The sequence below is a fragment of the Oncorhynchus nerka genome, linkage group LG7 (genome assembly GCF_034236695.1).
Source record: "Oncorhynchus nerka isolate Pitt River linkage group LG7, Oner_Uvic_2.0, whole genome shotgun sequence".
NCBI classification, from domain to species: domain Eukaryota; kingdom Metazoa; phylum Chordata; class Actinopteri; order Salmoniformes; family Salmonidae; genus Oncorhynchus; species Oncorhynchus nerka.
In genome coordinates, this window is record NC_088402.1 from 82250198 (window position 1) to 82273994 (window position 23797).

At 46.4% G+C, this 23797-nt stretch overlaps 2 protein-coding genes across 2 annotated transcripts in view; both read right to left on the reverse strand.

Annotated features, from left to right (window-relative positions):
* Positions 1-579, reverse strand: part of LOC115132508 (histone lysine demethylase PHF8-like) — a 31925-nt gene extending 31346 nt beyond the window's left edge. Inside the window, 1 exon segment of the mRNA XM_029665232.2 lies at positions 163-579. The gene's annotated coding sequence lies outside the window, so the exon portion shown is untranslated.
* Positions 580-4413: 3834 nt separating this feature from the next.
* The window catches only part of LOC115132510 (uncharacterized), a 153024-nt gene continuing 133640 nt past the window's right edge, over positions 4414-23797 (reverse strand). Inside the window, exons 20-25 of the mRNA XM_065021095.1 lie at positions 10831-10910; positions 10233-10573; positions 9672-9904; positions 8222-8317; positions 7958-8133; positions 4414-6064 (exon numbers count right to left, since the gene is read on the reverse strand). Of these exons, the coding sequence (XP_064877167.1) occupies positions 5432-6064; positions 7958-8133; positions 8222-8317; positions 9672-9904; positions 10233-10573; positions 10831-10910 (1559 nt within the window). The 3' untranslated portion in view covers positions 4414-5431. The remainder of the gene's footprint in view (positions 6065-7957; positions 8134-8221; positions 8318-9671; positions 9905-10232; positions 10574-10830; positions 10911-23797) is intronic.

Genomic DNA, 23797 nt, shown 5'->3' on the forward strand with positions numbered 1-23797 from the left:
GCTAACGTATGCAACGCGATAGCTAATCATCGGATAGATCTGTATTAATCTATATAGTTTAATATCTAGTATTTCATATTTGTTCATGACAACAACTAAACGTATTGGAGTAGCTGTATGTAAGTTGCACTTTCAGAAAATCGGTCCGAAACAATTTCTTACCGGGATTTGAATTGTCTGGCTGCTGCAGAGGCCGTCGGCCAAGCATTCGAAATCGGTTAAAATCCGTACGAAAGGCCGAGGATCGATGAGGCCTTATTATGCAGCGAAAAGTATTTTTTAAATTCCGTTACTGCATAGGTTTTTTTGCCACAAATTATGTCCAGGTGTGTAGTTTGTCACCAAATATATATTGCAGGGTTTGAATAGATTAAAATTAAAATACAACTACATGAGCAATGTTACTATAAACAACTAAAACATAAAGACATTTGTGATGGAGCAACGGCATTTCAAATCACTCGCAAAGAGACAGTCTGCAGTTGAAATAGCAATAACGTTGCGCTAGTAGCGGGCCTTCAAATGTAGGCAGAGAGGAAGAGGCAAAGCGAGCGGCATAACTGGTCCCGAAAACTGTCTACTCCAGCAGGTGGCGTTTTTTCCCTAACTGGGCGATGCATTTTTGTATGGAGGTCAATGAGTGAGTCTCGAATTTGGTTAACAAAAAATGTAATGGCTTATTTGCTACGTGTGGCTTATTTAATTTAATATAAGTTTCGTAATGATTAGGTTGTTATGAGTGTATCGATATAAGTAGGATATGTGATATCCCGGCAACTTTGAGAAAAAACACTTCATTTCGGAGTTGGTCCTGGTTGTCACTAGTTACCACAGCCACAAAGTAAAACCCCCGCCTACTTCCACAATGTATCCTCTTAAAATGTGCTTTTAAATCTAACCTTAACCACACTGCTAACCTTATGGCTAGCTCTAATCTTAAATTAAGACCAAAAAGCACATTTTTGTTTTCATGAATTCTTACGATATAGCCCATTTTGACTTTGTGCTTGTGGTAACTAGTGGACACCGTTGTGCCTGTTGTTCACACGCGTATCTGCCCTGTCATTGGCTGGAATAGTCCCACCTGATCTTACCTCCTCCCAAAGACATTTATTTTCATTGTTGGAGCGGCCTCTACAGTATCTGTTCAATATAATGGATAATATGTGACGTAGGCCGACAAAATGAAACAATATTTACATTACAGGGAGGTAATCATTCAACTGTAATAACCCTAATGAGCAGCTATTACACCCTATCCACCTAGGTCTGTAATAAAATACATGATTTCAACCATATAATGACAAGACTGGGGAAAGTGAGGACAGGTGTGGGTCCAATAGAATAAGCAACAAAATGCCCATTAACAGTTTGATGTTTAACACCATTTATTTTGATTAGTTACAAAACATAAATAAAATCAACAATTAAATTAGTTAACATTTTACAGAGGCTAAATCACCAGCAACATACGTTTTATTTATATGTTTTTCTGTTGAAATATCTTTATAAATCATTGGTTCCGAATCTAGTGTAATATCTGGACACTCAAATATGTGTCATATAGAAGATCCTAATGGCCTATAGATAGTCTAGGCCTGCCCCTTGATAATATTTTGTTGTTTGTCCAGTGAGTCAAGATGTGAAATGTAAGACAATATTACCATAGAGATAAAACAAGTTGAGATATCCCTATGATTATATCCACGCTGACAAAACCTCTCGTAATTGAAACATGATGTAGCTCTGTTTCAACACATAGTCTAAGATGAACATACAGTGAGGGAAAAAAGTATTTGATCTGCTGATTTTGTACATTTGCCCACTGACAAAGAAATGATCAGTCTATCATTTTAATGGTAGGTTTATTTGAACAGTGAGAGACAGAATAATGACCAAAAAATCCAGAAAAACATGTCAAAAATGTTATAAATTGATTTGCATTTTAATGAGGGAAATAAGTATTTGACCCCTCTGCAAAACATGACTTAGTACTTGGTGGCAAAACCTTTGTTGGCAATCACAGAGGTCAGATGTTTCTTGTAGTTGGCCACCAGGTTTTCACACATCTCAGGAGGTATTTTGTCCCACTCCTCTTTGCAGATCTTCTCCAAGTCATTAAGGTTTCGAGCCTGACGTTTGGCAACTCGAACCTTCAGCTCCCTCCACAGAATTTCTATGGGATTAAGGTCTGGAGACTGGCTAGGCCACTCCAGGACCTTAATATGCTTCTTCTTGAGCCACTCCTTTGTTGCCTTGGCCGTGTGTTTTGGGTCATTGTCATGCTGGAATACCCATCCACGACCCATTTTCAATGCCCTGGCTGAGGGAAGGAGGTTCTCACCCAAGATTTGACGGTACATGGCCCCGTCCATCGTCCCTTTGATGCGGTGAAGTTGTCCTGTCCCCTTAGCAGAAAAACACCCCCAGAGCATAATGTTTCCACCTCCATGTTTGACGGTGGGGATGGTGTTCTTGGGGTCGTAGGCAGCATTCCTCTTCCTCCAAATACGGCGAGTTGAGTTGATGCCAAAGAGCTCCATTTTGGTCTCATCTGACCACAACACTTTCACCAAGTTGTCCTCTGAATCATTCAGATGTTCATTGGCAAACTTCAGACGGGCATGTATATGTGCTTTCTTGAGCAGGGGGACCTTGCGGGCGCTGCAGGATTTCAGTCCTTCATGGCGTAGTGTGTTACCAATTGGTTTCTTGGTGACTATGGTCCCAGCTGCCTTGATATCATTGATAAGATCCTCCCATGTAGTTCTGGGCTGATTCCTCACCGTTCTCATGATCATTGCAACTCCACGAGGTGAAATCTTGCATGGAACCCCAGGCCGAAGGAGATTGACAGTTCTTTTGTATTTCTTCCATTTGCAAATAACTGTTGTCACCTTCTCATCAAGCTGCTTGGCGATGGTCTTGTAGCCCATTCCAGCCTTGTGTAGGTCTACAATCTTGTCCCTGATTTCCTTGGAGAGCTCTTTGGTCTTGGCCATGGTAGAGAGTTTGGAATCTGATTGATTGATTGCTTCTGTGGACAGGTGTCTTTTATACAGGTAACAAACTGAGATTAGGAGCACTGCACTCCCTTTAAGAGTGTGCTCCTAATCTCAGCTTGTTACCTGTATAAAAGACACCTGGAAGCCAGAAATCTTTCTGATTGAGAGGGGGTCAAATACTTATTTCCCTCATTAAAATGCAAATCAATTTATAACATTTTTGATGGTTGTTATTCTGTCTCTCACTGTTCAAATAAACCTACCATTAAAATGATAGACTGATCATTTCTTTGTCAGTGGGCAAACATACAAAATCAGCAGGGGATCAAATACTTTGTTCCCTCACTGTAATATATGCATGGGGGGACTCCATCAACAGAGATGAGAACCAATGTTTTCTAGTATCAGATAACCTCAGATTTTAAATGTTGATCAGAAGAACACAATTGTACATTTTGTACAACCCCATTTCAAAATACAAAAATCATATTTTCTTCTTTTAGATGACATTTTGGTAACACTTCAGGAAAGGGTGAGTTCCACATTTCCTTTTCGTGAATATCATTAAGCTGTGACATATGGTCAACATGTTAGTGTTGACTGGACAGCACTTCCTCCACTCCACTAATAATCAGCAACTATATTACTGTGAGAATGTGGGTTGTCTCATAAAAAAACTCAACAAATACTGAAAACCATTATGTTAAACTCTATATTCATATGCAATTTGTAACGATTTTACTTTTTGAACAACCATAAGCGTAAGCTCCCCAATAGAAATGTCAATGTTTTGTTTTGGTCCTTCCACTTTCAGTAGTTTTTAATTCACTATGAAGCAGTCTGTCTCATACAGTGAGCTCTAGAAGTATTGAGACAGTGACACATGATGGGTTGTTTCGGCTCTGTACTCCAGCACTTTGGATTGGAAATTATACAATTAATATGCGGTTAAAGTGCAGACTGTCGGCTTTAATCTGAGGGTATTTTCATCTTATAGGGTGAACCGTTTAGAAACTGTAGCACTTCTTGTACATAGTCCACGTTTTTGGTGCACAGTCACACACACAGTAAAGTATTAATTCCAAAAGGCAATATGAGAACAGCCCCTATACATTTACATGGGTTCTCCATTACCATGAAATGACTTGGCATTTTGTTTGTTTTCTCATCATTGTTTTCCTTAGATAACACCTTCAATATGCAGGGCTGAGACTGGTAGAGGAAATAACACATTTATCTAAAACAAATGTTTTTCTGTTGTGCACAGCAGCAGACATGATATATATACAAGTGCTTATATATATATATATATATATATATATATATATATATATATATATATAAGCACTTGTAAGTAGATTGCACTAAAGTCAGGCAAGTCAAGGTATGTTGTAGCCGTAAGATCATGCAGTTTTAGTCTCGATGAGTGTTTATTCAGTAAGATTTAAATGAAAGCCCACTGAACATATTCATCAATTAAATCCATTTTTCAGTGTATTAAGGAAATCAATTGATCAGAATTTAATCATGTTACTCATCAACGTGTTATTTTAGATCTTCTAACCTAGTTGTTACCACTACTTATCAATGTAAAATATAACAATACACAAAGTACATGCCTTGCCAGTGCACTACACCGTACAACAGTATGCTTAGTGACATTGTGGTAGTGATAATAGCCAGGTAGCACCATTATTACCATGCTCTGTGGTGTTACTGTAACATGCTGTTGTTGTAACTGCTTTACATCTCATTGGTAGCCTGTTGAAACATTTGTGCTATGTTCATGTAAGATGTTGGCTCACTGTATTGGCTTGTAAATGTCTGGTTGATTCTTGTCAACGTGCTTCTACAAAAATATTTTGTTAAATGCCTTACAAACAATACAGGATGATAACATTTAGATGACAGTTAGTAATTGCACTTCTAAAATCCATAGTCCTTTTCAATATAAGTAAGCATTGACAAATAAAAATACAATAATAATGTCATAATGTTTGTGTTCCTTCATGTCTCTGCTTGGGAGAAGAGTTCAGGGTCCAAATGAGTTGGATTTTAAAAAATAACATGGTGTCAAAACACACAAGAGATATGTATTGAGAAAATCAATGGCAACACAAACACACACACACAAATACACACACAAACGTTACGCAAGTTTGTACATCTCAACACTCAAACACAACAATAACCCCACCAGAGTTCTAAATTTCCCCTCTGTCTGTACATACTCTACTCTACATACTCTACATAGACTCAACCATCTCTCTCATTCACTCCCCATCTCAACTTTACAAACCCACTGGCGTCCATTTTCTCATTCTCAGACATTTAACTCTCATAACATACACACTCTCCATCTTTTTTCTCCTTCACTCGTTCCATCATAATCGACATCACTCTTCCCTTTTTTTATTTTCTTCATTTCACTGCTGTCCCAGAGGAAGAGTTGAGGTTGGGGGCGTGGGGTGAAGTTTGGCACTGGATGGTTGAGCTGCAGCAGAGCAGCAGGAGGAGGAGCAGAATGTCCCTCTGGGGACACCGGTGGCAGCAGCAGCAGGTCCAGTGTCTATGGTTCCCACCACCGCGGTTGTGCTAGACCCAGGAATCAGACACCCAGGCTGCGCTAGGGCCAGCTCAGATGACGGGGCCATTTGGGGTATCTGGGAAGGCAACAGAGGTTGATTCTGATTCTGTGGTGAGGCTCCTACACCTACATTGGGCTGCTTGGGTATCTGTTGTTGCCCAGTCTGTGGCTGTACAGGAGCCAGGGACTGAGACAGTAGTGGAGTCTGGATTAGGGGCTGTTGTAGGCATAGAGGTGATTGCTGAAAGGGCTGTATCTGTAATGGGTGAGGAGGCTGGGCTTGCTGGAGATGTAAACTTTGCTGCAGCTGTGGGACTTGAGGCATGTGCGTTTGTTGTTGTTGTTGCTGTGATCCTGGTGGTCCCCCCACCCCACTCCACTGGCTCAGGCTCCCCCCAGCAGTGTACTGAGCTGGGGCTGGGGAGGCCTGGGGGTTCAGTGGTGCCACAGGGAACCAACCTGGAGGAGCCACCTGGAAAGATGACAGCCAAGACACACTAATGAGCACCATAACACCAAGCATACCATTATAATGTATGTAATAACTAGGGCTTTTGCGGTGACCGTATTACCGCCACACAGGCAGTCACGAGTCATGACGGCAGTCAAATTGCCTATGACCGTTGGTCACTGTAATCCCAGTCCAAAACTGCAAATGAATGGCGCTGATGAGTAGCCTACCAAACTTGCTAATAGCCTGGTAATAAGCGCTCTATTGTTCATCTAATCAGTCTCTAAACACATCATTATTGAATTTGAATAATATGAATGATGAGGACAAATAGTGATGGGAGTTACAGAGTTTCCGTTCCGAAATAGACATGGGAAAGCCCCGGACTCAATATGCATTTTTAAAACCTGTTCCAAAAGGATCTAAAGGACAACCGGTCCGATCCGAGTGAGGGAAGCAGCAGAAAAGCCAATGGTTTGCTACTTTATTAAAAGGCTCGGAGCACCGCAGCACGGAGGGAGAGACCGTAACCACTGTTATCTCTCTCTAGACTGACTTATTGCTAGTAACTTATCGTCCCAATCCGATTACATATTACCAGTCTGACTGCATCAAACCGAGATATAATAAACTAATTGAGGCTAGCCATAATGTTACTGCGCTTCTCACTGTCCTACAGTTAGCCTAAACATAACAATAACTCCATTTAGATTATAGTGTAAATAGCATCCTAACTGTTGGCTTTTTGTCATTGTAGCCTTTCTTTCTCATTTCACTTTTAATTCCGTCATTTTAATTTCATCTAAAATTGACTTGATATCCACCAACTTTCTTGCTACACAAGCAGAGCATCAATGCAATTGTCTCTCTCTCGCTGCTTGAAGTGCAAGGATCAGAGTGCATGCCTTTTTTTGCAACTTTTTCCAAATCCTCAATATAGAGTTGTATCATGTAGCTCTTATGTTTTGATTCCTAAGACATTCACAGGTTTATAGGCCTATCACAACTAATGAAACAATGGATTTTATTATGATGGCTATATTAAATGGATTTATTAGACTCAAAACATTTTTCTGACTCCTGTAGTAGTAGTAGTAACAGTAGTAGTAGTAGTAGTAGTAACAGTAGTAGTAGTAGTAGTAGTAACAGTAGTAGTAGTAGTAGTAACAGTAGTAGTAGTAGTAGTAGTAACAGTAGTAGTAGTAGTAACAACAGTAGTAGTAGTAGTAACAGTAGTAGTAGTAGTAGTAGTAACAGTAGTAGTAGTAGTAGTAGTAACAGTAGTAGTAGTAGTAGTAACAGTAGTAGTAGTAGTAGTAGTAACAGTAGTAGTAGTAGTAACAACAGTAGTAGTAGTAGTAGTAGTAGTAACAGTAGTAGTAGTAGTAACAACAGTAGTAGTAGTAGTAGTAGTAGTAGTAGTAACAGTAGTAGTAATAACAGTAGTAGTAGTAGTAGTAGTAGTAACAGTAGTAGTAGTAGTAGTAACAACAGTAGTAGTAGTAGTAGTAGTAGTAGTAGTAGTAACAGTAGTAGTAGTAGTAGTAGTAACAGTAGTAGTAGTAGTAACAACAGTAGTAGTAGTAGTAGTAGTAACAGTAGTAGTAGTAGTAGTAGTAACAATAGTAGTAGTAGTAGTAGTAACAGTAGTAGTAGTAGTAACAACAGTAGTAGTAGTAGTAGTAGTAACAGTAGTAGTAGTAGTAGTAGTAACAACAGTAGTAGTAGTAGTAACAGTATTAGTAGTAGTAGTAGTAGTAATAACAGTAGTAGTAGTAGTAGTAATAGTAGTAGTAACAGTAGTAACAGTAGCAGTAGTAACAACAGTAGTAGTTATTAGTAGCTTGCAGTCATAGACTGAATTGTACACCAACTGTACGTATAGGTCACAAGTGGGTGGACCTTGTACTTTACCTCTGTGGGCTGTGGCCAGCCTCTCAACTCCTGCACCTGCTGAATCTGCTTGATCTGATTGAGCGAGGGCTTGGGATGGGTGGGACCCACTGTCTCCTTCGTCCAATCATCAACCAGTCTGTGCAAGTCTTCTGTGAACGTGCTCTTCCTGGCACCTTGGGAGGGAGGACTGTGGTCTGAGAAATAGAAAAATTGAAGATATTCAATCAAACACTTTATTCATTCAGAGGAAGAGTCTTATGTTTTGGTGAAACCTTTCCTTACCTCTTTTAGTAGTCAGTAGGTTGGTGTGTTCTGGGTTGCAGTACGGTGGTAGTCTGCTCTGTTCTCCGCCTGAAAAACTACTGGACTGCTGGATACCTTCACGAGATACAACAGACAGTCAGATATCACATGTACAGCGCCTTTGGGAAGTATTCAGATCCCTTGACGTTTTCCACATTTGGCTTCGTTACAGCCTTATTAAAAAAGTTATTCAATTGTTTTTTTCCCCCTCATCAATCTACACACAATACCCCTTGATGACAAAAACAAGTTTGTAGAAATGTTTGCTAATAAATGTTTTTAAATATATGGAAATATCACATTTACATAAGATTTCAGACCCTTTACTCAGTAGTTTGTTGAAGCACCTTTGGCAGCGATTACAGCCTTGAGTCTTCTTGGGTATGACACTAAAATCTTGGCACACCTGTATTTGGGGAGTTTCTCCTATTGTTCTCTGCAGATCTCTCAAGCTCTGTCAGGTTGGATGGGGAGCGTTGCTGCACAGCTATTTTCAGGTCTCTTCAGAGATTGTTCGATTGGGTTCGAAATCTGATCAAACACTCATACGTTGTATTGGCTGTGTGCTTAGGGTCATTGTCTTGATGGAAGGTGAACCTTTGCCCCAGTCTGAGGTCCTGAGCGCACTGGAGCAGGCTTTCATCAAGGATCTCTCTGTACTTTGCTCCATTCATCTTTGTCTCGATACTAACTAGACTCCCAGTACCTGCCGCTGAAAAACATCCCCACTGCATAATGCTGCCACCACCATGCTTCACTGTAGGGATGGTGCCAGGTTTCCTTCAGACGTGACGCTTGGCATTCAGACCAAAGAGTTCAATCTTGGTTTCATCAGGCCAGATAATTTTGTTTCTCATGGTCTGAGAGTCCTTTAGGTGCCTTTAGGCAAACTCCATTTTTTTATTTGTTTTTATTTTTACCTTTATTTAACTCGGCAAGTCAGTTAAGAACAAATTCTAATTTACAATGACGGCCTACCGGGTAACAGTGGGTTAACTGCCTTTCCCAGATCTGTGCCTCGACACAATCCTGTCTCAGCGCTCTATGGACAATTCCTTCGACCTCATGGCTTGGTTTTTGCTCTGACATGCACTATAACTGTGGGATATTATATAGACAGGAGTGTGCCTTTCCAAATCATATCATGTCCACAGATGGACTTGTACAAACATCTCAAGGATGATCAATGGAAATAGGATGCACCTGAACTAAATTTCAAGTCTCATAGCAAAGGGTCTGAATACTTACGTAAATTAAGTATTTCTGTTTTACATTTCTTAATACATGAGAAAAAATATCTAAAAAACCTGATTTTGCGTTGTCATTATGGGGTGTTGTGTGTAGGGGGAAGGAGGATGGAGAGAGAGAAAAATACAAGGAGATCGAGATTGAAAGACCAAAAGTAGACCCAGGAAGAGTGATTGGTTACCAGGGTGACCAGTGACTCCATTGTTGTCTATGTGGGAGTGGGGTCTGGGCCGGAGCTTGGCTTTGGCCGTGCGGGGCCTGCGGGGGGAGAGGGCTGTCGCTCCCGAGGGGAGGGTTGGAGTGCGGGGCAGAGGCAGGGTCGGCCGGTGCTCTTGGAGGGTGCGGAGCTGTTTGTACAGCTCCTGGAGCTCTGTGTTCTGCTGAGCTTGCAGGGACACCACCTCCTGGATGTGTCTGGCAAGAGGTAGAACACAGGGAGAGGAAAGAGGAAGGGGAGAAAGGGAGGAGGGAGGAAGGGAAATGAACAGAATGGAGTTTGGGAGATCATTAATGAAAGAGAGACAGAATAGAGAGACATAAATAATTGAGGAGGAAAAAGTGAGGACATTTGAGAATATAGGCAGGCAGGGATGAAGTAGAATGAGAGGGAGGAAGAGAATACAAATTGGTTAGTCAAAATGGGAAAAAGGTGAATTCAGTAGATACTTCAGTTTCTTTCTTTCTTTCTTTCTTGATTGGGTTCATTATAATCTAATCTTTCCTTGTCCCCTCCATGTCTCACTTCTCTCTCATCTTGTGCAGCTCCTTCCTCAGGTCTTCATCCCCCATTTCACTCTCCTCATCATCACTACTGCCTAGGGGTGAGTGACCATGCCCATGTCCTCGGGGTGGGTGGCTCAGTGCTGGATTCTTCTTCCCTTCCTCTCCCTCTTTCCCTCGGACCCTCCTCCTTTCTCTCTCCAGGTCAGGAGACACAGGGGAGCTGTCTGTTAGCTCTTTCTCCTCTCTTTGGGCCTCCGTATGGGTGACAGAGAAGCGCCCCACTTTCCTGTGACTGCTGCCTATACCGGAGGCTGCCTCTTTGGGGGGAGAGGCCTCGGGGAGCTGGGGCACTGCGGTGACCTGGAGAAATGTGAGTCATTAACTTTGATTGTGTTCCTCCCCCACCAGCGTATTCTGATATTTAAACAGGAAGGGATTTTCAGGATTATCAGAAAGTTCTAGGCACCTCATAGATCTGAAATAATTGATTAGACGTGGTAGTAGGTATCTTGTCCCCTCGTACACTGGGTGGATATTTTAGCCATAATTCTTATACCTATCTAATCCTTTCAGATCTATTTTCTAGGGGCTAGTTTTTTTTTCTGGATGGGCCGTACCCGAAATCGTCCCTTGAGTGAGTGGGTAGGGTTGGAGGAAGCTCCCTCTCTGACTGCCTGGCTGCCTCTAGAGTGACCATCTAGTAAAAAGAGGGTGAATGAAAAACAAGGGGAAGAGAAAGAGAATACACAGAGAGACAAGAACACAGAGACAGGCATAGAGACAGACATTCACATAAGTGTGGACAAGGTAGAGACACAGAGACAGGCATAGAGACAGACATTCACATGAGTGAGGACAAGGTAGAGCCACAGAGACAAACACACACAAAGAAGGACACACCGACCAGCACAGAGATAAGACATGGACACACAGACACCACAAACACAGGAGAACAGTGTTAAAAATCATTGAATCACACGACATCCCATCAGCATCAGCACACCACCCTGTGACTGTATGCATTGTATACAAGACTATGGGAAAGTGTGAGTACATTACGTTGATTTCTCTCTCTCATTCTCATTCTCTCTCTCTCCCACCCACACACATCCATTCTCTCTCTCCCACACACATCCATTCTCTCTCTCCCACACACATCCATTCTCTCTCTCCCACACACATCCATTCTCTCTCTCTCTCTCCCACCCACACACATCCATTCTCTCTCTCAAACACACATCCATTCTCTCTCTCTCTCTCCCACCCACACACATCCATTCTCTCTCTCTCCCACCCACACACATCCATTCTCTCTCTCTCCCACCTACACACATCCATTCTCTCTCTCCCACACACATCCATTCTCTCTCTCTCCCACCCACACACATCCATTCTCTCTCTCTCTCTCCCACACACATCCATTCTCTCTCTCCCACACATCCATTCTCTCTCTCTCTCTCCCACCCACACATCCATTCTCTCTCTCAAACACACATCCATTCTCTCTCTCTCTCCCACCCACACATCCATTCTCTCTCTCTCTCCCACCCACACACATCCATTCTCTCTCTCTCCCACCTACACACATCCATTCTCTCTCTCCCACACACATCCATTCTCTCTCTCTCCCACCCACACACATCCATTCTCTCTCTCTCCCACCCACACACATCCATTCTCTCTCTCTCCCACCCACACACATCCATTCTCTCTCTCTCCCACCCACACACATCCATTCTCTCTCCCACCCACACACATCTATTCTCTCTCTCCCCACCCACACACATCCATTCTCTCTCCCACCCACACACACCCATTCTCTCTCTCCCACACACATCCATTCTCTCTCCCACCCACACACATCCATTCTCTCACCCACCCACTCACACACATCCATTCTCTCTCCCACCCACACATCCATTCTCTCTCCCACCCACACACATCCATTCTCTCTCACCCACCCATACACATCCATTCTCTCACCCACCCACCCATACACATCCATTCTCTCACCCACCCACTCACACACATCCATTCTCTCTCTCCCACACACATCCATTCTCTCTCCCACCCACACACACACATTCTCTCACCCACCCACTCACACACATCCATTCTCTCACCCACCCACCCACACACATCCATTCTCTCTCACCCACCCACCCACACACATCCATTCTCTCTCCCACCCACACACATCCATTCTCTCTCACCCACCCACACATATCCATTCTCTCTCCCACCCACACATCCATTCTCTCTCCCACCCACACATATCCATTCTCTCTCCCACCCACACACATCCATTCTCTCTCCCACCCACACACATCCATTCTCTCTCCCACCCACACACATCTATTCTCTCTCTCTCCCACCCACACACATCCATTCTCTCTCCCACCCACCCACACACACCCATTCTCTCTCTCCCACACACATCCATTCTCTCTCCCACCCACACACATATATTCTCTCTCTCTCCCACCCACACACATCCATTCTCTCTCTCCCCACCCACACACATCCATTCTCTCTCACCCACCCACACACACCCATTCTCTCTCTCCCACACACATCCATTCTCTCTCCCACCCACACACATCTATTCTCTCTCTCTCCCACCCACACACATCCATTCTCTCTCTCTCCCACCCACACACATCCATTCTCTCTCCCACCCACCCACACACACCCATTCTCTCTCTCCCACACACATCCATTCTCTCTCCCACCCACACACATCTATTCTCTCTCTCTCCCCACCCACACACATCCATTCTCTCTCCCACCCACCCACACACATCCATTCTCTCTCACCCATCCACACACATCCATTCTCTCTCACCCACCCACACACCCCATTCTCTCTCTCCCACACACATCCATTCTCTCTCCCACACACATCCATTCTCTCTCCCACCCACACACATCCATTCTCTCTCACCCACCCATACACATCCATTCTCTCACCCACCCACCCATACATCCATTCTCTCACCCACCCACTCACACACATCCATTCTCTCTCTCCCACACACATCCATTCTCTCTCCCACCCACACACACCCATTCTCTCACCCACCCACTCACACACATCCATTCTCTCACCCACCCACCCACACACATCCATTCTCTCTCACCCACCCACCCACACACATCCATTCTCTCTCCCACCCACACATATCCATTCTCTCTCCCATCCACACATATCCATTCTCTCTCCCACCCACACATATCCATTCTCTCTCCCACCCACAGACATCCATTCTCTCTCACCCACCCACACACATCCATTCTCTCTCCCACCCACACACATCCATTCTCTCTCTCTCCCACACACATCCATTCTCTCACCCACCCACAGACATCCATTCTCTCTCACCCACTCACACACATCCATTCTCTCACCCACCCACCCACACACATCCATTCTCTCTCACCCACCCACCCACACACATCCATTCTCTCTCCCACCCACACATATCCATTCTCTCTCCCACCCACACATATCCATTCTCTCTCCCACCCACACATATCCATTCTCTCTCCCACCCACACATATCCATTCTCTCTCTCTCCCACACACATCCATTCTCTCACCCACCCACACACATCCATTCTCTCACCCACCCACACACATCCATTCTCTCACCCACCCACACACACACACCCATTCTCTCTCACCCACCCACCCACACACATCCATTCTCTCTCTCTCACCCACCCACACACATCCATTCTCTCACCCACCCACCCACACACCCCATTCTCTCACCCACCCACCCACACACACCCATTCTCTCTCACCCACCCACCCACACACATCCATTCTCTCTCTCTCACCCACCCACAGACATCCATTCTCTCTCACCCACCCACACACATCCATTCTCTCACCCACCCACCCACACACATCCATTCTCTCTCACCCACCCACCCACAAACATCCATTCTCTCACCCACCCACCCACACACATCCATTCTCTCTCACCCACCCACACACATCCATTATCTCTCACACACTCATAGACAGTGTCCCAATAACATACTACACCCCACACTAACATCACACGTCAATCAACCGATCAACATCAATCAATCAACCAATCAATTAATTGTTTGACATTATGAATTCACTTGGATAAACAGTGATGTTGTCTGTGTTGTATGATATTTGGCAGCTTTTAAACAGAAAGTGTGTATATCACAGGAGGTTGGTGGCACCTTCATTTGGGAGAACGGGCTTGAGGTAATGACTGGAATTGGTGGAATGGTATCAAACACATGGTTTCCATGGTTTCCAGGTCTTTGATTCCATTCCATTTGCTCCGGTCCAGCCATTATTATGAGCCGTTCTCCCCTCAGCAGCCTCCTGTGATACACACAATGTTGAACATAAGGTTATAACGTGCTGTATGTTCATGCTATATCTACAATAAACATTCACATATAACTAAACTACAGTGGAACACACTAATACATGCAAGCATAGCAGTCTTCTAAAACAATGTGGCTTATTGGCTCAGCCTTATATTTGATTATTTATTTTCTTTTTAATTAACCTTTATTTAACGAGGCAAGCCAGTTAAGAACAAATTCTTATTTACAATAACTGCCTTATAAAAGCCTATGCAGGTAAGAAAGAACCTGAATAGGTAGTTGCTTCTAAACCCTGCACTGAACAATGTGCATAATGTATAGTCAATTATCTAGGATATTACATACAGAACATACTGGCAGGCAATTGACTAATTTCTAAAGCATTGCATAATGTATTGCATTTCTAATGGGGTGATTGTCATGACATTTGCCAAGTGTGAGTGAGCACTCAAAGTGTGAGGTGCTCAGTCTGAGCAGGTGAAGCATAGAGCAGTGTGTGGTTGCTATGTGGTGGGCACTGACTGAGCAGTGTGTGGTTGCTATGTGGTGGCCACTGACTGAGCAGTGTGTGGTTGCTATGTGGTGGGCACTGACTGAGCAGTGTGTGGTTGCTATGTGGTGGGCACTGACTGAGCAGTGTGTGGTTGCTATGTGGTGGGCACTGACTGAGCAGTGTGTGGTTGCTATGTGGTGGGCACTGACTGAGCAGTGTGTGTTTGCTATGTGGTGGGCACTGACTGAGCAGTGTGTGGTTGCTATGTGGTGGGCACTGACTGAGCAGTGTGTGGTTGCTATGTGGTGGCACTGACTGAGCAGTGTGTGGTTGCTATGTGGTGGGCACTGACTGAGCAGTGTGTGGTTGCTATGTGGTGGGCACTGACTGAGCAGTGTGTGGTTGCTATGTGGTGGGCACTGACTGAGCAGTGTGTGGTTGCTATGTGGTGGGCACTGACTGAGCAGTGTGTGGTTGCTATGTGGTGGGCACTGACTGAGCAGTGTGCAGTGGCCTTTACCCTCTGAGAGCAGAGTGGGGCTGGTGGGGGTCATAAAGGGGTCTAATGCTATCATATCCTGGGTGCAGCAAGTAGCCAGGTGCAATTCCAATCTCCAGGGTTACAGATGTAAACTCATCATCAGCCTCCTTATATTGTCCATCTCTTTCTTCCTACACTCTCCTCTTCTCTTCTCTCCTCCTCCTCACCCCCCCTTTCTCTTTCTTCCTACACTCTCCTCTTCTCTCCTCCTCCTCAACCCCCCTTTCTCTTTCTTCCTACACTCTCCTCTTCTCTCCTCCTCCTCATCCCCCCATCTCTCTCTTTCTTCCTACACTCTCCTCTTCTCTCCTCCTCCTCACCCCCTTTCTCTTTCTTCCTACACTCTCCTCTTCTCTCCTCCTCCTCATCCCCCATCTCTCTCTTTCTTCCTACACTCTCCTCTTCTCTCCTCCTCCTCACCCCCTTTCTCTTTCTTCCTACACTCTCCTCTTCTCTCCTCCTCCTCCCTCACCCCCTTTCTCTTTCTTCCTACACTCTCCTCTTCTCTCCTCCTCCTCAACCCCCCTTTCTCTTTCTTCCTACACTCTCCTCTTCTCTCCTCCTCCTCAAGCCCCCTTTCTCTTTCTTCCCTACACTCTCCTCTTCTCTCCTCCTCCTCAACCCCCTTTCTCTTTCTTCCTACACTCTCCTCTTCTCTCCTCCTCCTCAACCCCCCTTTCTCTTTCTTCCTACACTCTCCTCTTCTCTCCTCCTCCTCACCCCCCTTTCTCTTTCTTCCTACACTCTCCTCTTCTCTCCTCCTCCTCACCCCCTTTCTCTTTCTTCCTACACTCTCCTCTTCTCTCCTCCTCCTCCCCCCCTTTCTCTTTCTTCCTACACTCTCCTCTTCTCTCCTCCTCCTCAACACCCCTTTCTCTTTCTTCCTACACTCTCCTCTTCTCTCCTCCTCCTCACCCCCTTTCTCTTTCTTCCTACCTCTCCTCTTCTCTCCTCCTCCTCAACCCCCTTTCTCTTTCTTCCTACACTCTCCTCTTCTCTCCTCCTCCTCACCCCCCTTTCTCTTTCTTCCTACACTCTCTCTTCTCTCCTCCTCCTCACCCCCTTTCTCTTTCTTCCTACACTCTCCTCTTCTCTCCTCCTCCTCAACCCCCTTTCTCTTTCTTCCTACACTCTCCTCTTCTCTCCTCCTCCTCACCCCCCTTTCTCTTTCTTCCTACACTCTCCTCTTCTCTCCTCCTCCTCACCCCCCTTTCTCTTTCTTCCTACACTCTCCTCTTCTCTCCTCCTCCTCACCCCCCTTTCTCTTTCTTCCTACACTCTCCTCTTCTCTCCTCCTCCTCACCCCCTTTCTCTTTCTTCCTACACTCTCCTCTTCTCTCCTCCTCCTCAACACCCCTTTCTCTTTCTTCCTACACTCTCCTCTTCTTCTCTCCTCCTCCTCACCCCCTTTCTCTTTCTTCCTAAACTCTCCTCTTCTCTCCTCCTCCTCAACCCCCTTTCTCTTTCTTCCTACACTCTCCTCTTCTCTCCTCCTCCTCACCCCCTTTCTCTTTCTTCCTACACTCTCCTCTTCTCTCCTCCTCCTCACCCCCCTTTCTCTTTCTTCCTACACTCTCCTCTTCTCTCCTCCTCCTCACCCCCCTTTCTCTTTCTTCCTACACTCTCCTCTTCTCTCCTCCTCCTCACCCCCTTTCTCTTTCTTCCTACACTCTCCTCTTCTCTCCTCCTCCTCACCCCCCTTTCTCTTTCTTCCTACACTCTCCTCTTCTCTCCTCCTCCTCACCCCCTTTCTCTTTCTTCCTACACTCTCCTCTTCTCTCCTCCTCCTCACCCCCTTTCTCTTTCTTCCTACACTCTCCTCTTCTCTCCTCCTCCTCACCCCCTTTCTCTTTCTTCCTACACTCTCCTCTTCTCTCCTCCTCCTCACCCCCTTTCTCTTTCTTCCTACACTCTCCTCTTCTCTCCTCCTCCTCAACCCCCTTTCTCTTTCTTCCTACACTCTCCTCTTCTCTCCTCCTCCTCAACCCCCTTTCTCTTCCTTCCTACACTCTCCTCTTCTCTCCTCCTCCTCACCCCCTTTCTCTTTCTTCCTACACTCTCCTCTTCTCTCCTCCTCCTCAACCCCCCTTTCTCTTTCTTCCTACACTCTCCTCTTCTCTCCTCCTCCTCACCCCCTTTCTCTTTCTTCCTACACTCTCCTCTTCTCTCCTCCTCCTCAACCCCCTTTCTCTTTCTTCCTACACTCTCCTCTTCTCTCCTCCTCCTCACCCCCCTTTCTCTTTCTTCCTACACTCTCCTCTTCTCTCCTCCTCCTCAACCCCCTTTCTCTTTCTTCCGACACTCTCCTCTTCTCTCCTCCTCCTCAACCCCCTTTCTCTTTCTTCCTACACTCTTCTCTTCTCTCCTCCTCCTCACCCCCCCTTTCTCTTTCTTCCTACACTCTCCTCTTCTCTCCTCCTCCTCACCCCCCCTTTCTCTTTCTTCCTACACTCTCCTCTTCTCTCCTCCTCCTCAACCCCCTTTCTCTTTCTTCCTACACTCTCCTCTTCTCTCCTCCTCCTCAACCCCCTTTCTCTTTCTTCCTACACTCTCCTCTTCTCTCCTCCTCCTCACCCCCCTTTCTCTTTCTTCCTAAAATCTCCTCTTCTCTCCTCCTCCTCCCCCCTTTCGCTTTCTTCCTACACTCTCCTCTTCTCTCCTCCTCCTCAACCCCCTTTCTCTTTCTTCCTACACTCTCCTCTTCTCTCCTCCTCCTCACCCCCTTTCTCTTTCTTCCTACACTCTCCTCTTCTCTCCTCCTCATCCCCCCATCTCTCTCTTTCTTCCTACACTCTCCTCTTCTCTCCTCCTCCTCACCCCCTTTCTCTTTCTTCCTACACTCTCCTCTTCTCTCCTCCTCCTCAACCCCCTTTCTCTTTCTTCCTACACTCTCCTCTTCGCTCCTCCTCCTCAACCCCCTTTCTCTTTCTTCCTACACTCTCCTCTTCTCTCCTCCTCCTCAACCCCCTTTCTCTTTCTTCCTACACTCTCCTCTTCTCTCCTCAACCCCCCTTTCTCTTTCTTCCTACACTCTCCTCTTCTCTCCTCCTCCTCAACCCCCTTTCTCTTTCTTCCTACACTCTCCTCTTCTCTCCTCCTCCTCACCCCCCTTTCTCTATCTTCCTACACTCTCCTCTTCTCTCCTCCTCCTCAACCCCCTTTCTCTTTCTTCCTACACTCTCCTCTTCTCTCCTCCTCCTCACCCCCCTTTCTCTTTCTTCCTAAAATCTCCTCTTCTCTCCTCCTCCTCACCCCCTTTCGCTTTCTTCCTACACTCTCCTCTTCTCTCCTCCTCCTCAACCCCCTTTCTCTTTCTTCCTACACTCTCCTCTTCTCTCCTCCTCCTCACCCCCCTTTCTCTTTCTTCCCTACACTCTCCTCTTCTCTCTTCCTCCTCACCCCCTTTCTCTTTCTACCTACACTCTCCTCTTCTCTCCTCCTCCTCAACCCCCTTTCTCTTTCTTCCTACACTCTCCTCTTCTCTCCTCCTCCTCACCCCCCTTTCTCTTTCTTCCTACACTCTCCTCTTCTCTCCTCCTCCTCAACCCCCTTTCTCTTTCTTCCTACACTCTCCTCTTCTCTCCTCCTCCTCACCCCCCTTTCTCTTTCTTCCTACACTCTCCTCTTCTCTCCTCCTCCTCAACCCCCTTTCTCTTTCTTCCTACACTCTCCTCTTCTCTCCTCCTCCTCACCCCCCTTTCTCTTTCTTCCTAAAATCTCCTCTTCTCTCCTCCTCCTCACCCCCCTTTCGCTTTCTTCCTACACTCTCCTCTTCTCTCCTCCTCCTCCTCAACCCCCATTCTCTTTCTTCCTACACTCTCCTCTTCTCTTCTCTCCTCCTCCTCCTCACCCCCTTTTCTCTTTCTTCCTACACTCTCCTCTTCTCTCCTCCTCCTCATCCCCCATGTCTCTCTTTCTTCCTACACTCTCCTCTTCTCTCCTCCTCCTCACCCCCCTTTCTCTTTCTTTCTACACTCTCCTCTTCTCTCTCTCCTCCTCACCCCCCTTTCTCTTTCTTCCTACACTCTCCTCTTCTCTCCTCCTCCTCAACCCCCTTTCTCTTTCTTCCTACACTCTCCTCTTCTCTCCTCCTCCCCACCCCCTTTCTCTTTCTTCCTACACTCTCCTCTTCTCTCCTCCTCCTCAACCCCCTTTCTCTTTCTTCCTACACTCTCCTCTTCTCTCCTCCTCCTCACCCCCTTTCTCTTTCTTCCTACACTCTCCTCTTCTCTCCTCCTCCTCACCCCCCTTTCTCTTTCTTCCTACACTCTCCTCTTCTCTCCTCCTCCTCAACCCCCTTTCTCTTTCTTCCTACACTCTCCTCTTCTCTCCTCCTCCTCACCCCCCTTTCTCTTTCTTCCTACACTCTCCTCTTCTCTCCTCCTCCTCAACCCCCTTTCTCTTTCTTCCGACACTCTCCTCTTCTCTCCTCCTCCTCAACCCCCTTTCTCTTTCTTCCTACACTCTTCTCTTCTCTCCTCCTCCTCACCCCCCTTTCTCTTTCTTCCTACACTCTCCTATTCTCTCCTCCTCCTCACCCCCCTTTCTCTTTCTTCCTACACTCTCCTCTTCTCTCCTCCTCCTCAACCCCCTTTCTCTTTCTTCCTACACTCTCCTCTTCTCTCCTCCTCCTCAACCCCCTTTCTCTTTCTTCCTACACTCTCCTCTTCTCTCCTCCTCCTCACCCCCCTTTCTCTTTCTTCCTAAAATCTCCTCTTCTCTCCTCCTCCTCACCCCCCTTTCGCTTTCTTCCTACACTCTCCTCTTCTCTCCTCCTCCTCAACCCCCTTTCTCTTTCTTCCTACACTCTCCTCTTCTCTCCTCCTCCTCACCCCCTTTCTCTTTCTTCCTACACTCTCCTCTTCTCTCCTCCTCATCCCCCATCTCTCTCTTTCTTCCTACACTCTCCTCTTCTCTCCTCCTCCTCACCCCCCTTTCTCTTTCTTCCCTACACTCTCCTCTTCTCTCCTCCTCCTCAACCCCCTTTCTCTTTCTTCCTACACTCTCCTCTTCGCTCCTCCTCCTCAACCCCCTTTCTCTTTCTTCCTACACTCTCCTCTTCTCTCCTCCTCCTCAACCCCCTTTCTCTTTCTTCCTACACTCTCCTCTTCTCTCCTCAACCCCCTTTCTCTTTCTTCCTACACTCTCCTCTTCTCTCCTCCTCCTCAACCCCCCTTTCTCTTTCTTCCTACACTCTCCTCTTCTCTCCTCCTCCTCACCCCCCTTTCTCTATCTTCCTACACTCTCCTCTTCTCTCCTCCTCCTCAACCCCCTTTCTCTTTCTTCCTACACTCTCCTCTTCTCTCCTCCTCCTCACCCCCCTTTCTCTTTCTTCCTAAAATCTCCTCTTCTCTCCTCCTCCTCACCCCCCTTTCGCTTTCTTCCTACACTCTCCTCTTCTCTCCTCCTCCTCAACCCCCTTTCTCTTTCTTCCTACACTCTCCTCTTCTCTCCTCCTCCTCACCCCCTTTCTCTTTCTTCCTACACTCTCCTCTTCTCTCCTCCTCCTCAACCCCCTTTCTCTTTCTTCCTACACTCTCCTCTTCTCTCCTCCTCCTCACCCCCCTTTCTCTTTCTTCCTACACTCTCCTCTTCTCTCCTCCTCCTCAACCCCCTTTCTCTTTCTTCCTACACTCTCCTCTTCTCTCCTCCTCCTCACCCCCCCCTTTCTCTTTCTTCCTAAAATCTCCTCTTCTCTCCTCCTCCTCACCCCCTTTCGCTTTCTTCCTACACTCTCCTCTTCTCTCCTCCTCCTCCTCAACCCCCCATTCTCTTTCTTCCTACACTCTCCTCTTCTCTTCTCTCCTCCTCCTCACCCCCTTTTCTCTTTCTTCCTACACTCTCCTCTTCTCTCCTCCTCCTCATCCCCCATGTCTCTCTTTCTTCCTACACTCTCCTCTTCTCTCCTCCTCCTCACCCCCTTTCTCTTTCTTTCTACACTCTCCTCTTCTCTCCTCCTCCTCACCCCCTTTCTCTTTCTTCCTACACTCTCCTCTTCTCTCCTCCTCCTCACCCCCTTTCTCTTTCTTCCTACACTCTCCTCTTCTCTCCTCCTCCTCAACCCCCTTTCTCTTTCTTCCTACACTCTCCTCTTCTCTCCTCCTCCTCACCCCCCTTTCTCTTTCTTCCTACACTCTCCTCTTCTCTCCTCCTCCTCAACCCCCCTTTTTCTTTCTTCTCTTTCTTTCTAAGACTACTGAACAGCTTCTACCCCCAAGCCATAAGACTGCTGAACAGCTTCTACCCCCAAGCCATAAGACTGCTGAACAGCTTCTACCCCCAAGCCATAAGCCTGCTGAACAGCTTCTACCCCCAAGCCATAAGACTGCTGAACAGCTTCTACCCCCAAGCCATAAGACTGCTGAACAGCTTCTACCCCAAGCCATAAGACTGCTGAACAGCTTCTACCCCCAAGCCATAAGACTGCTGAACAGCTTCTACCTCCAAGCCATAAGACTGCTGAACAGCTTCTACCCCCAAGCCATAAGACTGCTGAACAGCTTCTACCCCCAAGCCATAAGACTGCTGAACAGCTTCTACCCCCAAGCCATAAGACTGCTGAACAGCTTCTACCTCCAAGCCATAAGACTGCTGAACAGCTTCTACCCCCAAGCCATAAGACTGCTGAACAGCTTCTACCCCCAAGCCATAAGACTGCTGAACAGCTTCTACCCCAAGCCATAAGACTGCTGAACAGCTTCTACCCCCAAGCCATAAGACTGCTGAACAGCTTCTACCCCCGAGCCATAAGACTGCTGAACAGCTTATACCCTCAAGCCATAAGACTACTGAACAGCTTCTACCCCCAAGCCATAAGACTGCTGAACAGCTTCTACCTCCAAGCCATAAGACTACTGACCAGCTTCTACCCTCAAGCCATAAGACTGCTGAACAGCTTCTACCTCCAAGCCATAAGACTACTGAACAGCTTCTACCCCCAAGCCATAAGACTGCTGAACAGCTTCTACCCCCAAGCCATAAGACTGCTGAACAGCTTCTACCCCCAAGCCATAAGACTGCTGAACAGCTTCTACCCCAAGCCATAAGACTGCTGAACAGCTTCTACCCCCAAGCCATAAGACTGCTGAACAGCTTCTACCCCCAAGCCATAAGACTACTGAACAGCTTCTACCCCCAAGCCATAAGACTGCTGAACAGCTTCTACCCCCAAGCCATAAGACTGCTGAACAGCTTCTACCCCCAAGCCATAAGACTGCTGAACAGCTTCTACCCCCAAGCCATAAGACTGCTGAACAGCTTCTACCCCCAAGCCATAAGACTGCTGAACAGCTTCTACCCCCAAGCCATAAGACTGCTGAACAGCTTCTACCCTCAAGCCATAAGACTGCTGAACAGCTTTTACCTCCAAGCCATAAGACTACTGATCAGCTTCTACCCCCAAGCCATAAGACTGCTGAACAGCTTCTACCCTCAAGCCATAAGACTGCTGAACAGCTTCTACCTCCAAGCCATAAGACTGCTGAACAGCTTCTACCCCCAAGCCATAAGACTGCTGAACAGCTTCTACCCCCAAGCCATAAGACTGCTGAACAGCTTCTACCCCCAAGCCATAAGCCTGCTGAACAGCTTCTACCCCCAAGCCATAAGACTGCTGAACAGCTTCTACCCCCAAGCCATAAGACTGCTGAACAGCTTCTACCCCCAAGCCATAAGACTGCTGAACAGCTTCTACCCCCAAGCCATAAGACTGCTGAACAGCTTCTACCTCCAAGCCATAAGACTACTGACCAGCTTCTACCCCAAGCCATAAGACTGCTGAACAGCTTCTACCTCCAAGCCATAAGACTACTGAACAGCTTCTACCCCCAAGCCATAAGACTGCTGAACAGCTTCTACCCCCAAGCCATAAGACTGCTGAACAGCTTCTACCCCCAAGCCATAAGACTGCTGAACAGCTTCTACCCCAAGCCATAAGACTGCTGAACAGCTTCTACCCCCAAGCCATAAGACTGCTGAACAGCTTCTACCCCCAAGCCATAAGACTGCTGAACAGCTTCTACCCCCAAGCCATAAGACTGCTGAACAGCTTCTACCCCCAAGCCATAAGACTGCTGAACAGCTTCTACCCCCAAGCCATAAGACTGCTGAACAGCTTCTACCCCCAAGCCATAAGACTGCTGAACAGCTTCTACCCCCAAGCCATAAGACT